This window comes from Chrysemys picta, chromosome 12, assembly GCF_011386835.1.
Source record: "Chrysemys picta bellii isolate R12L10 chromosome 12, ASM1138683v2, whole genome shotgun sequence".
NCBI classification, from domain to species: Eukaryota; Metazoa; Chordata; order Testudines; family Emydidae; genus Chrysemys; species Chrysemys picta.
Window position 1 is genome coordinate 50,118,006 of NC_088802.1, and position 15,154 is coordinate 50,133,159.

General features: G+C 40.1%; 1 protein-coding gene across 4 annotated transcripts in view; it reads left to right on the forward strand.

Annotated features, from left to right (window-relative positions):
* HELZ (helicase with zinc finger) overlaps positions 1–15,154 on the forward strand; it is a 139,405-nt gene that overhangs the window by 63,216 nt on the left and 61,035 nt on the right. For 2 of the 4 annotated variants that reach the window (XM_005282930.4, XM_024104614.3), the window contains 2 exons: positions 598–777; positions 1,314–1,418. In XM_005282930.4, coding sequence (XP_005282987.1) covers positions 598–777; positions 1,314–1,418 — 285 coding nt within the window. The remainder of the gene's footprint in view (positions 1–597; positions 778–1,313; positions 1,419–15,154) is intronic. The other 2 variants (XM_005282931.4, XM_065563638.1) reach the window with 1 other exon arrangement.

Here is a 15,154-nt window from a genome sequence, read left to right on the forward strand (position 1 = left end):
GACTTCAGATGCTTTTTTCTTATGGTAAAGAATGATAGTGAAGAAAAGCCTTCAATTAACTGGGTAGCTGTAAGTTCTCTGGGTTATTTTTTGCAGTTCTTCTTAGTTTAGCTATACCAAGCTTGCATGTCTGTATTTGATCATACATAATGGTGACTTGTTTAAATTGACACCATGCATAATTCTACTGAAAACATGGTTAATAAGTATTGTTTGGCTGATTAATGACAATAGAAGATGTAGTTTGTGTGTCCGTTTAATTATATTGTCTTTGTGGTGGTGAAGTGCATACTGTATCCAAAATGTATACTCCAGAGGTTAATTATTATCAGTTTAGCCAATGTAAGTCATGCAATGGTTAGTCTGCTTTTGAGTAATTTACTGATTTATCATGAACTTTAACAGAGCTTTGTGATAACAGCATGTGGTTGTTTAGTTGTTGGAATACCGTATGATTTTGTTAAACTGCCTCAAAATGATACAGTTGATAACGTAGTATTTTTAATTGAAGTCTTTTTTTATATGCTATACAGTTTTATTTCTAATTGACTTTAGATTGCTGCTGCTTGTACAAACAGTCTTGCTTTCTTTGTACAGACAATGGGATGAGCAGTTGGACCCTCGACTAAATGCAAAGCAGAAAGAGGCTGTTCTGGCTATCACAACTCCACTTTCGATACAACTGCCTCCTGTTCTTATCATCGGTCCCTATGGGACAGGCAAAACGTTCACTCTGGCTCAGGCAGTCAAGCACATACTCCAACAGCAGGATACTAGGTGAGCTGGGACATGAGAGAGAGAGCAACATAGTTTATTAGAAATGAAATGCCTCTTTTTTTACTTAAATGCAAGTGAAAGTTAGAAGTACAGAATTTCCATCCATCTCAAAAAACCCCCATCCATCATTGTTTTGAATAGATATTAAGAAAGTAATGTTATAGTCTTAAAATATATTCTCCCATTTAGAAAAAAAATCAATACAATTGGCATGATGTAGAATAAATGCCATTCACTTGATGTGGAAAGCTGTGGGGTGTGTCAGACAATAAAGGCTGTGTTTTATTTAAGATCTAGGTTAGATTAATAATCACAAAATACTTTTTAAAAGTTGTATTTAAAGTTTAAACCTTTTCCTATCTGAAAAAGTGAGTTAAGGGGCTTCATTGAATTATGAAACTTGGGCTAGGCCAATGACTAGTTTCATTGAGGGAAATGTGCAGGAAGATGGCCACTGTTCCCTTTTTTTGGTATTCTACTGCTTTGAATTGTTTTCTGTTTCTTCATTGCTTTTTTATTTGCACCATTTATTCCAGCAGGATTCTCATTTGCACCCATTCTAATAGTGCTGCTGATCTCTACATAAAGGATTATTTACATCCATATGTAGAAGCAGGCAATCCCCAGGCGAGACCTCTCAGGTATTCTTTAAGGTTTATTATGTCTCTATAAAATACTATTCTTAAGAAAAGATGTCTATAAAAAAAGTTTAAAGAACTGTTAACACTTAAAAGCACATTGGCATGTAACAGCAGTGCTTTAAACAGCGCCGTCTGTTTAAAAGGAATATGGATAAAATGGAAAGTGAAGCATATTGTCAATGTGATTTTGTTTCATGTGTTAAATAAAGATAAAGACATCCTTTTTTAAGCTTTTATTATTTCTATTGATAAATGTGTCTTTCCTAGCTGAGCAAACTTTTGATATGCTCCTCTAAAAGCTACTATGATAAAATAAAATGGAGATTAATTGGATTGTACTTTGAAAAAGATTTTGGCACACCTTTACCATGGTAATTTGGAAACTGGGGCTACTCACATGGCTTTTTGAAGCAATCTCTTGATGTCATAGAAGCTGTATATTTAGAGAATCATGTGAAATTAGTTTGGCCTCTTTTAAAAGGGCAGTTTGAAGTAATTTGTATATGTGAATAAATGTGCTTGACATGGATGTCTTGTGGGAACTAGCTATGGAAAAAATATGGGGAAGAGGTTTTAAACTTACAGTAAGACAATGAGGAGGAATTCAGTTATCGGCAGAGGAAAGTCCTTTGGAAGATTTTGCTAAGTGATCATGCTATATAATATACTGCCAGTGTGGTAGATTTTCATCTAAAAGTGTGGGAATTTATGTGCATGATTCTCTGAGCATCAAGATGTGAATACACCATATTAACTTGCATTTTACCTTACATTAAGTTGCTACTATCTAACTTCTAAACTGTGCAACCTCATTGAAGTCATTAGGGTTGTGCAGAGGGGGCCAGATCCACACCGGGTGTGAATTGTCATAGCTCTGTTGACATCGTTTCAGTTATGACAATTTACACAAGTTGAGAATCTGGCCCAGGGAGTCTAAATAAAGACAGATGCACATATTTATTGTGGTTTCTTTTTTAAAGCTACCTCAGAGGCGACTACACCTTAGGAATGTCTTATAATGCACTTTGTAAAGCACTTTGGGATGAAAGGCATTATATGCATCCTGTACTACTGTTAGTGGGGGATGGAAGGAAATATTCTCCCTCTTTTCAATGACCATATGTAGTCAGTGAAATGTGATTTTAACATTGTAAAAGAGTGCTGTGTGAGTTGTAAGAACATTTGCTTTATGCTATAGGATCCAAATTTTGGCCTCTTTCTGGGCACACGGCTCCGATTCACTTCCCATTCAACTTTCCAGTCCGACTCTCAAAAGTATATGTCAGTTGGTGAAAAAAAATTTATATTTTTTCATGGTAAAGTTAATACATGACTCTTTCAAGAGGCAATTTTATTTTCTTTCAACTGCAATTCAAATATTACTTTTTATAAAAAGTCATTAAACATTTTAATTTGGATATAATTGGCCCTGGGTTTTGATTACTTCAGAAAGTGTTGCTGTAGTTTGTAAGTGAGATTATACAAATAATTATTTTCCTCCTATGGTCATTTCCCACTTTTTAAAAAATGAAAGCAGCACAGATTTTCCCTTTTTTTTTTTTTTTGGCGTTTATACATTTCTTGACTTCTTTAAAAACATTTGCTTTTAAAAAGTATTATAGGTTGTTAAGCAGCTAATTGTGAAAATCAGCATAATTAAATAGAAGGGGTGTTATAGCATCGGTAGTTGCACTGGAATGAAAGAGAGAGCTATTCCAGACTCCCAAAATAAAACCAAATTAGTCGTATCACTAAAGTTACTGTCCTTGTCTAAGAGGAGCATGTTTTCTGAGTCACATTCACTACACAGTTGGATATTTAAGAAGCTAGATTGTGAAATCTCTAATCATAGCAGAAGCCAACACTGAAACATCATAAGTGGTTGTGGACTTTCCCCTGGAATTATCTTGCTATCAGGCTGCTGTTCAGTCTGGTAGCCTTAAAATTCCACTCATTCCTCAGGAGTATCTATTTTAAGAGGAGTTCAGTGGAATTCACCCTGGTGGGCAGGAAATTGCCTGCAGTACACATGGAATGTTCTGATGCGAGACTTTATACAGACCATTGTGAATGGTTTAATTTTCAGTTGCTTTGGATACTGATAAGTTTACTTCTTTGGTAGAAGAACATGCATCTTGCTTGACCCATACAAACATAAGGACGACATTCAGCTGTTGTGCTTTGTAAGAAATCAAAAGACTATCTACAATTTTTTGAGGGCTTCTATGCCATGAGTGAGCTTCTATAGCTCAAAAGATGAACACGTTTTTTGGGTGTTTGGCCTTAACGTACATGTGGTGTTAAGAGTTGTAGTAGGCATAAGTACTTGCAGACTAACCTGGGCCGTCCTTACCCATACGCAAAGTACACAGCTGCGTAGGGCACCAGGATATGTGGGGCACCAAATTTCCTGGTGCCCTGCGCAGCTGCGTGCTGCTCCAGCCCCTGCTCCGGCTCTTCCCCAGGGACCCTGCCCCTACTCCGCCCCACCCTGCCTCTTCCCCACCCCAGCCCCGCCTCTTCCAGCCCCGCCCCCACTCCCCTGAGCTCTGCAACAGGGCCGGGGCTGCACTCACTGGCAGCAGGAGTGCAGTGACCCAGACCCAGCCGTGCCGCTGGTGAGTGCTTGGGGATGGTTCCCCCCTGTCCCCTAAGCCAGCCCCCACCCCCGTAGAGGCCTGGGGCCCGCTCCTTCCCCCCCCATGGAGGCCTGGGGCCCACTCCTCATCTCTCCCGCAGCCCCCCCACTCCCCGCCGCAGAGGCCTGTCCCCTCACCCCCCCCATGGGGGGGCTGCGTAGGGCCCCAGAATAGCTAGGGACGGCCCTGAGACTAAGTGCCTGTCAAAGTCAATGCATAAATGCTAAAAATAGTAATGCTGATCGGCTCCCTAAAGTTGTCATTTGCACTTGCATACCCGTGGCATTCAGGTTCCACCTACCGTGCAAACTATGTTTTATTTTAATTTATTTAAACTCTTGGTCTCTGTAGAAAACTGGCCAAATCCCAATGTTCTAAATATATTACACACACATGTTTTTATATTTAATTTTTGCTTGGGGAAATGGGTATTGTGAAAAATAAATTGGCTTAGTGGATAGAGCATTGGACTGGTACTCAGGAAACCTGGTTTCTGTTTCTAACTCTGCCACTAGACTGCTCGATGACATTGGGCAAGTCTTTTCACTTCTGTGCCGTTTCCCCATGTATAAAATGGAGATGATGGTACTTACCTCCTTTGTAAAGTGCTTTGAGATCTACTGATGAAAAGTGCTATATAAGTGCTTGATAGTATTATTAGTTATTGTTGTAGTCTGAAATTGTTGGTGATGAAAAAGATTCCTCTGTTCAGAGGAACATTATACAAATTACCAAGCTATTGTTTGTAGTACCATTGGCTTTTGTTGCACAGTAAATTAGTGTTTTGTTATCCAATTACGTGAACTAGTCTAGCATGCAGTGTGTTGTTCACATCTGATAGCTAAAGATGACTGATTTTTAATAATTGATATGAATCTCTGAGTTAAATGATTGTTAAATGATTGTATTCTTAGACAGTTATTACAGATTATTAAATCAATCTCTGACAGTTTAATAGCTGAATAGTGTCGAAACGGGATGGGACGTATTTCACCATTACCAGTGGGATTTCACCTAGTTTTCTGGTGTGGCAAAAGAATTCTGGGCTATAGCCTCTGAGATGGACTGTTGCCTTTCTGTGGAAACCCTGTGGAGAGGTTTTGCATCCATCAGTGAAGGGGTTGATTAATGCTTACTTTCAGGAGGGCAAGGTGCCAGCAGTTAAGCCCACAAGGTGCCAGCAGTTAAGCCCGCAGTGGTTAGGCCCATACTTAAGAAGCTATCACTTGATATTATTATTCTTGTCAGTTACTGCCCAGTCTTGAATATTTGCTTTTTTGGGGAAGGTTATTGAGACATTTTTGATGAGACAACTTTAGCTTTGACTCTTCATATTTCCTTGAGTTCCTTTCATCTGTTTTTAGAGCTTGGCATGGCACAAAGAAATCATTTTATTTCGTTGGTGGATGATCCCATTCTAGCATTGAGAAAGGTCAAGTGTCTGTACCAAGTATATTGGATCTGTCAGGTGTCTTTTATATTATTGATCATGAGGTGTTTTGTTGATCAGTCTGGATAGGAGGGGCTGTTCTTCAGTCGTTAAGATAATTGCCCCACCAGCAGTACATTTTATGTTTTCATAACTACTCTAATTAGAGTAAAGAAAACTTTGCTTGCTTGCTTTTATTCTGTCTGTCATGATGAAAGTTTTCAATTAAAATCGTTGCCATTAGTTTAAGTAGTGCCATAAGCCTTTTTCTATATTCTAGGAAAATATCAGGTGGAGCAGAATCAGTTAAGTGTCAAGGCAGGAAATGGTACACTTATAGTGATTGATGTGTTTATAGATGACTGAACAGTTTGCTTTAGGTTTTCTTTTATTTGCTATACAAGTGATGAAATGGCTAAATATTATCTTTACTAAGAATGTTTCTGTAGATTAGTTGGGATGACAGTAACATTTATTTTCAAGGAAAAGATGACTTAATATTTGCTAAGCAGTGACACTTGCATAATCATTTTTGTATGCATATATTTTGTGGTTTAGGTTATCTATAAAGTAAATAAATCACTCTATCAATGGTGCAGTGCTTGAAGTTGTAGAATTTTTTAAGTTTTGAATACTCTGCTTTAAATTCAACAACGTTCTCTAATAAAATAATGATTTGGTTATTTATAGCACCTTCAAAGCAAAAATGTAGTAAATACATGATAGTGTGATATGATAAAAAGGATGATTGGAGATGGCTTTATTATTGATGTATAGCGAAGCTTAAGATATTATGTAGATCACCCCAAAGGAGTACAATGAAAACTTTTATTGCACACTATATTATTGTTATTATTATTGTTATTTCTTACTTATTTTGTTTTTTTGTATTTTGGTAATGTCCAAAGACCCCCATCGGTATAGGGTCCCCAGAGTACAAGGCTTCAGGAGATATAAAATTTATAAAAATAAATCCTTCAGAGCAATTCCATAGAATCCGAATTAAAACAAACATCGACTGTGTTAGCGAACAGGTCATTTACATAATTGGTTATAAGCAATAAGGAGAACATTAGCAAGCTAAAACAAAAAAATCATGCTAAACAATACGCAACACCCATTAGCATTCTGTTCCCCGGAGATACCTTTAGCTCTGCATGTTAAATGGATGTTAAACATTCTCACTGATTAATATACAGATGATAATGTGATTTCAGATTAATTTTACAGTGAATACAATTTTATATTAAAGACATCACCTTACATTAATGTAATACTAAGTTTACACTGGGAACTGCTAGACTAGACCCCTGCACTAGTGTGGAGTCCCATTGACTTCTGCCTTAAACACTGAAATGTTAGGATGTGCAAAATTGAGGCTCTCTGAATAACCTTAGCTCACCAATGTTAGCTATGTAGGGGGGCAGTTTTATTCATGCAACTTCACTGCAGAGATAACTCAAGTTATAGCTTGAGCCCCTCCCCCAAAACCTTTGCTTTGAGTCTGGTGCTTTTAACTTGAAGTAGCGGCCAATTAGTGGGATAGACTACAGCTCGACTGAGCACAACTCATTACCTGCTAGAACAGTCACTCTTTGCGGCTTGAGTCTTATTTTGGAGTGTGGCTCCTCTCACTCAAGCTAGGCTTACTCAAGAGGAGTTAACTGGAGCGTAGATAACTTACATTAACTTCATAGCAAAGATGTAGCCTCAGTCATTTGTAGCTGAATTTGTGTATCAAAGGTCAGAATTGTGCCCATTGTACATTAGCCCCTTGTATAAAATACATATTTTAAAAATAACTAATGAGCTGGAATATTCCATATGTGTAGGGTAGGTGAGTTAAGATGACTATGAGAGCCTAAGTTTTGTTTTTCCTTCCTGAGTTTGAGTGTTAAAAATTGTAGCTTGAGTTTTAGACTGTACCGATCTGCCTTTAATTTCCCAATTGTTTAAATGGAAAAAAAATTAAAGAACTCATCCCTCTACTGGTTTTGCTTTGTACTGTCACAGTTACAAAGACAAAAATGTAAAGAGCTGAGACCAAGCATGGGAAATTGTAGCTCAGGATGGAATTTTTTTTCAGGAAGTTCTGAGGTGATAGCAAGCGTTTATATTAGAAATGTCAGCATAACTTTAAGTATAGTTTTCCGTATGAAATGAATTCTGTAATAATCCCATTCCACACCAATTTTGCACTCTTTGTTACACCTTTAAAGTAAAGAATAAATAGGTTTGTTCAATGTGATATGGAGGCAGAGAGATGTTGTAGGTAGGGCAGCATGATTTGGGAAGCTGTGGAGGAAAGAGATGAGAAAATAATATGGTAAGGGAAATACTGTTTAATGATATATTCAGAAAGCCTCTGTAGGAGGGATCTATAGGAATGTGAAGGAATTTGGATGTAATTATGTGTGAGAATGAGAGAAAACTGAATAACACGATATTTGAGGTGGAAACAGATTGTGCATTATGGTCGAACCTGCTCTGACTTGAAGTAGATCCTTCAATCCCCTGTTGGAGCTCAGAGGATTTCTTTTCCTCTCTCTTCTCTCTGATATCGTTTGTGTCCATCCTTTCAGCTGTGGAGGTTGGACATGCTCTTTCTGGAGATTTTTGGCATTGGTGGAGCGTAGGCTAAAGGGGTCACTAATAGAAATTTACTCATCTGCTGATTTCCTTTCTTCCATATAATCTCTTCTCTAATCTTCAGAGACAGAGGGCAGCTTCAGTGCTTTCACACCTGTGATGCGAAGACTGTTGGGTTTGCCTGCTTAGCAAGCCACCAACAGAATTTTTCCAAAGGAGTCTGGCGGGAGTGGGTGAACAAATATTTGTAGTCCTTGGAGGGTACAAAGTACTCTCTCGACTCCTTTAGCTGTAGGAGCCAGAGAGGATAGTTTTTGCCAGAGAGTTTTTGTGTTCTCCTGAATGGTCTTCATCAGGGGAAGGGCCACCGTGGTGGGTCCTGCGGGGATAAAATGTCCACCATTGGTTTGACACGTTGGTGACCTCTTCGACCTGCATCCCGAGGTTCGGAGCGACCCACCTCAGAAGTTCAAGGTGTGCTCTGCTGTCAGGAAGGGGAGGCCCCGCAGATGTTCCTGCCACTGCCTCATCTGGAGACAATGATGAGGAGCCCCGAACATGGAAGGGCCCCTCCGGCCCCTCAAAACGCTGCAGATCCGCCCCCAAATTGGAGTCCTCCTCAGTGCCGGCTATGGTACTGAGCGCAGCACTGGGCACAGTACCTTCCATGGTATTGATCGTAGCTGCTGTGCCGGGCTCAGTGCCGGGCGCGGTGCCGGCTCTGCTGGCCATGCCGGCACTGGCCCTGCTGTCAGTGCTGGGCACAGTACCAATTGTGGCGGTAGTGGTGGCTGATGCTCGGGAGAGATCCCTGGCCCTAGACACAGTTCTTCTCTCAGAAGCGACCGAAAAGGTGCATTCCGAGGTGGACCCCTGGGACTGGAGGTAAGCCCACGGGGTCCAGAAAGGCCACTGAGTTGGCATCTGAGTTGGTTCTTGCCACAGTACCGGGGAGAAAGTTTGAGTCATCCCTGTTGTCTGGGAGTGCTGGTGGCTACGGTTCCAGCTTCTCCGAGGACACCTATGAGTCCATGACCGATTCGGACTCCGATGAGTCCGCACGCAGAGACCATGGTGGCGCCGCACGTCGGTGCCAGGATCGGTGCTGAGCCGATGGAGACCATTGCAGAGTTATAGCCGGCTTGCCCCTGGACTGCACCGGTGGCCTCTGTGTCATTTGGGGAAAGTTACTGGCAAAAGATGGAGTCTTAGATCACGTGTCCTTTTTGTGTCCTTTTCATGTCCTTACATGCCCTGCTGCATCGTGGGGCAGCTGTTGCCTCAGTGCTCTATGAAACGTCTGCTGGAGGGGCTCACTGGTTGGATTGAATCTCTTCAGTGGCCCAACACAGGAATGGCTGGTCTGGATGTAAATTTGCCTTGTGGGTGTCACGCAAGAACAAAACAAAACACATAGCCAATATTCATGACTTCACATACAATGATGATACACGTATTTTAACAAGGTAGTCATACTTAACAGATTATACCTTACATGACATATTTCATACAAGATTTATTGCCATTTTGTAACATTGGTGACTGAATTAGTGCAACTAGTTATCTTCCATTTTATACAGCATCACAGCTTATTTTTACCTCTGGGTTGAAGCTGTCCATAATGAGACTGTTCAGGGTTCTCTGGGTGACGAATTCTGCTTTCTGGAATAAAGAGGTGTGAATCAGCGTATTCTCCCACGGGGTTAGATGTGCATAGGCTTTTCGCATAGTCACTAAACCAAAGAACAGAAGAGGGGTTGATGGGGAGTGACTAGGATTTAAATTGGAGATCCTCTTATGTGAAGGGGACATGAAAGAGCAGCAGGACTCAGTGATAGGGATGTGAAATGACAGCCAGTTCTATTGAGATTAGGAAATCTCCCAGGTGTATTGCAGCAAAGCCTGAAACAGATGTTTCCATCTGGGCGTTTTGTTATTTTTTTTAGTTTTTCTTCTGCTGGCATTGAGCTGCGTTAGGTTTAATAGTGTTTTGACTTCCCTGTCCTCTTGTGGATGATAAAAAAATATATAGTATAGCCCTGAGAATTTTTCTGGTATTGTACAGACTTTGTGGCCCCCAGAGCAAGAAGGTGACAGAATTCTTGCATAACTCCTATGTTTTTTGTGGGGTTTTGGAGAAGAGAGATTGGATGAAGAATGTTTTGGGTTGTCATGTCACTTCCAGGAAGCATCCATGCTGAATTACTTTCAGGACTTGCTAGTCTCTTTGTGGAGGCTTGCCAGTACAGGAAGAAATTGACAGGTAGTTCCCCACAAGCCTATATCCAACCAGAGGCCTTAGCTTGTCATACAGAGGCTTTGAGGGCAGGCAGGCACAGCAGAAGAGCTGGATGACTTTCCCCTGCTGCCATTGTTCCAGTACTTTTTAGGCTTATAGTTGGAATCTCTGGGGCTATGCTTCTGCTGATGCTGGGTCCAAAAGGACTGCTTTGATCTGCATGATTGCTTGAATATCCTTTTAGTAGCAGGTAGAAAACATTTTTGTTATGCCAGTATTATCAGCCACAACCTTTTCCAAGGTTTCTTTGAATAACATTTGAACCAGAGAATTATGAAGCATGTAGAAACTTAGAATAATCACCAGCATTCCAAGTATGACCTAGCCGCAGACCTGAGGCCCTTGGCTGTGGCAGAAGAATGCATGATATTCATGGAAGCATTGGGCATAAAAGCAGAGCTAAGATGACATCTTTCACTAGAGAGCCGACATTATTATGCTTAATGGACTTAAAGCCATTGTACCAAGCCATGAAGGTGCTAGCAAAACATGTAGCACCGAAAGTAGCTTACAGGACAGCTGGCAGCCAGTCAGAATCTATTCTCGGGGAGCTCTTTATCTTTCTTTCAATCAAATACCTTTCAGGGAAAAATGTCCTTCTCACAGGGAATAATCATGCCTGTAGCCAGAGAAATTTCCCGTACATCAGCTTTTTGGACACTGTTTTTGGGAACATGGAATCTTTGGGTTCTTGGCTCTTATAAAATGTAAAAATCTGCCTCTTTAGCTAATTGTCTTTTTCTGGAAATTCCCACTGAGAACTTATCCTAACCTCAAAGGAGGAGTGAAAAGGCAACTGTGAATCTAGTTTGACTTCACATGGGCTCTTGTTCCATACAACCTGAAACAGGCTTAGCTGGTTATATGTGCCAAAGGTGTTGGGTTTTTTTCTCATGGCTGTAGACTTTTCCAGAGGAAAAAAAGTTCTACTTTTGTAGTGTGAGCATTCCTGCTCAGATTTAATAATTCACCTTTTTATTTGTGGGTGATTTTGAAGAAATAAGGGAGAAATCAGGTGCGTTTCAAGTTTTTCTCTTTGATTCCTAGGACTTCCTAGATTTTTAATTTTAACAGTGGCCTGAAATGAGACTTCTAGGCTTCCCAGCTGCCTTGTACCGGAGGAATTTCAAATGAGAAAAAGCTGACTCCTCCAATTCTGGAGAATGAGAACTGCAGTTCCTTCAAGCGGAGTCCTCTGGAACATGTCCTGAGGGGGAGTGAAGGAGAGGAGAGAGAATTCTGACCAAGAAGTGGGGAGAGATGTTAGCGTTCCCTGGTTCAGAAAGGAGATCGACCTTGGATGCTCCAAAGCAGTGCTCATTTACCCTTTCCTATGTAGAAAAGCTGAGAGGATCCTCCTTTCTAAAGCCTGAATTGAAATGAAGTTCCCTTCTGCTTGTCCCAGAGGTTCGTTTCTTGAGGCCTAAACCCCGTTCCTGGCCCATTCACTTAGGTGCTTTTGAAAATTTACCCTAGGTGACTTAGGAGCATCCCCAACGCAACTCATAAGCATGGAGATGGCCTTGAATTTTAATCACACATGGAAGTTAGTTACTTTACAGTTAGCCTGTTGGCCCTGCTCACTCAAACAATTTGATAGAAATTCAGCCACGACAGTATAATGTGGAGGAACAGAAGAAAATAAGCAGCTGAACCTTGAACAGGCATATTGGGCCAAATTCTCTGCTAGTGTAACTCTGAAGCCAATGGAAAGTTAGACTAGCAGAGAATTTGATCCACTCTCTGTACTTTTTATCAGTGTAGACGTCAACAAAAATAAATGCATTTTCTGGAACATACTGGTGTCAGATTAGAAAAATAACTTACATGGATTTCATTGTAATTGCAGGTTGTTTCCAAAATGCTTTTTAAAGTGGCATTAGAAAGTATTGCAACATGTACAGTGCCATATTCTGAAAAGGGATGGATCCCTGCTGTGCGATTTTGCAGGTTTTCTATTACAAAGTACTAGTTGCTTGACAGAGATTGCTGTGTAAATTTTCCATGCTTTTTCAGTTTCATCATGTACTTCCTATGGTTTTCACTGCATGCAGTGTATTCTAGTTCTGTGCAAAGATAGGTCAGCCTGAGCCACAATGTTCAGATTTGAATTTCCTCTTAATTTAGGTGTTTTGTTTGGGTTCTTGACATAATGTGCTTGACATTGGGGCCTGAATTCTCAGCTGGCTGAAGTCAAACCTCCTTTTCCGTGGCCACAGTGTACACCCATATCATTTGCACTTGTAACTTTGCTCAAGCAAAATCAGTTGCAGGCACAAATTTGAGTACCTGCACTTGTTACTGCCTGATAGCACCTGCAGTCAGATACTTACAAGTGCAAGTATTCAAATTCGTGGAATAAAAAAATGTATACTCTAGCTTAACCAGAAGTTGTGGGCTTGATGCAGGAATTACTGGGTGAAATTCTCTTGCCTTTGTTATGCATGTCAGACACTAGATAATCATAATGGGCCCTTCTGCCCTTAAAGTCAAAGAAATTACAGGAGCAGATTTTGCAGACACAAATTGCATCGAAAAAAAAGCCACTATGTTCAAAGTTTGGCGAAGTACTAGTATTGGTTTATATCATGACATTTCCCAGTTTGTCACATCTGTCAGGTATTTACTGCAAGGTAGGTGCACAACTGGTTTCAAACTCATAGAGTTGTTATTAATGATTTGCTGTCACACTGAAGGACGCGTCTAGTGGAGTCCTGCAGTGGTCTGTCCTGTGTCTGGCATTATTCAATATTTTCATTAATAATTTTGAGAATGGGGCGGAGAGTATGCTTATAAATTTTGCGGACAACACCAGGCTGAGAGGGATTGCAAGCACTTTGGACGACAGGATTAGAATTCAAAATGATCTTATAAATTGGAGAATTGGTCTGAAATCAACAAGATGAAATTCCATAAAGACAAGGGCAAAGTACAACACTTAGGAAGGAATAGTGAAATATGCAAATACAAAGTGGGGAATAATTTGCTAGGCAGTAGTACTGTAGAAAAGGATCCGAGGGTTTTAGTGGATCACAAATTGAATATGAGTCAACAATGTGAAAAAGTTGTGAAAATATTCTGGGGTGTATTAACAGGAGTGCCTAGTGAAAAACTGGAGAGATAATTATCCTGATCTGCTTGGTACTGTTGAGGCCTCTGGTGGAGTATTGTGTTGCATTTTTGGGTGCCATGCTTTGAGAAAGAAGTGGACAAATTGGAGAGAGTCTAGAGGACAGCACCAAAAATGATAAATGTTTTAGAAAACCTGACCTATGAGGTTAAAAAAAATTTGGCACGTTTATTGGAGGGAAAAGACTGGGGGTGGACCTAATAACAGTCTTCAAATATGTAAAGGGCTGTTATAGAAAGTATAAAGATCAATTGTTCTCCTTGTCCACTGAATGTAGGACAAGAAATAATTTACGTAGTCTGTACCAAAATTAGGTTAGATATTGGGAAGAATTTTCTAACTGTGAAGGATGCTTAAGAACTGGAACTGGTTACCAAAGGAGATTGTGAAATCTCCATCATTGGAAGTTTTTAAGAACGGGTTAGACAAACACCTGTCAGGTATGGTCTAGGAATACTTGGTCCTTCCTCGGCAGGAGGGGTGGCGGGGGGGAAGGGGGAGAAGAATGCATTCTATGATCTTCAAGGTCCCTTAAAGCTGTATTTTTCTGAGATTCTATGAGCCTTTTCTGCCAGTGGTGAATAATTGCTCTAGGCTACCCTTTTTAATCTCCTAACAAAATAAGAAAATGTAATTGTTGAGCAGAGATACTTTTTGAGATGCTGTCAGCCAACCTGAGTCACGCAAAATTAAATTTGTGTAATAAAAGGCAGTGCGTGGTCTAATAATGTCTAATGACCATATATTTTGCATTTCAATTGCACCTTTCAGCCAAGATTCTCAAAGTGCTTTACAAACATAAACTCATATGAAACTCAGTAATCCTCACAAATACCTCTACAAAGTGATAGGTAAGGATTATCCCCATTTAACAGACAGGGAAACTGAATCAGAGAAGTGGAGTGAATGGCTTTATTTTACACAGGAGGTCAGTGGCACATCTGGGAATAGAATCTAGGCTCTTACTCTCAGTCCCTTGTTCTGTATTCCCTATGTCTTGTTATACTGAGTATAAAATAGCAGTTGAAATTTTCAGCTTAACAGCTGGTGATAAACTACATATTTATATCATTAGAATGTGTTTTTTTCTATATTCACTAGAGTAAGTCAGGAGTTTAAATCATTTCCTTCTGCATTGATTTCTAGCTTAATTGTGTTTCTGTTTAGTAACTTAATGTCAATTTCAAGTCTTACCCTTTGATGAATAACTAAGTCATTCAGAGTAATGCAATGTATTTGCAGCTCTTTGCATTTCATTCTGTGCTCATTGGCCCATAAGGACATTATCACGTTTGTTTTCATAAACCAAATTTAGAATAGCCTGAGTAATTGTTTTTGTCTTGTTAGATGTAGCGTAATTGAATAGGGTCATTGTAGATATTGTGAGCCCAGTTTTCAAACATGAGTACCTACATAGGATGTCCAAATCCCACATCTTTCAGTCATGTTGATACTTAGGTGCATAAATCCCTGTTTTTTGAATGCCTATATGCTGATTTCAACATCTTGGGCCAGATCCATAGTTGGTGCAATTTGGCATAGCTCCATTTATATCAGTGGGATTACTTACGCTAAAGCGCTTTCCTGGATCATGGCCCAAGTCTCTCTTCCCCGCCCCCTTTTGTTTTTTTTCCCCTCTTCCCATTCCTT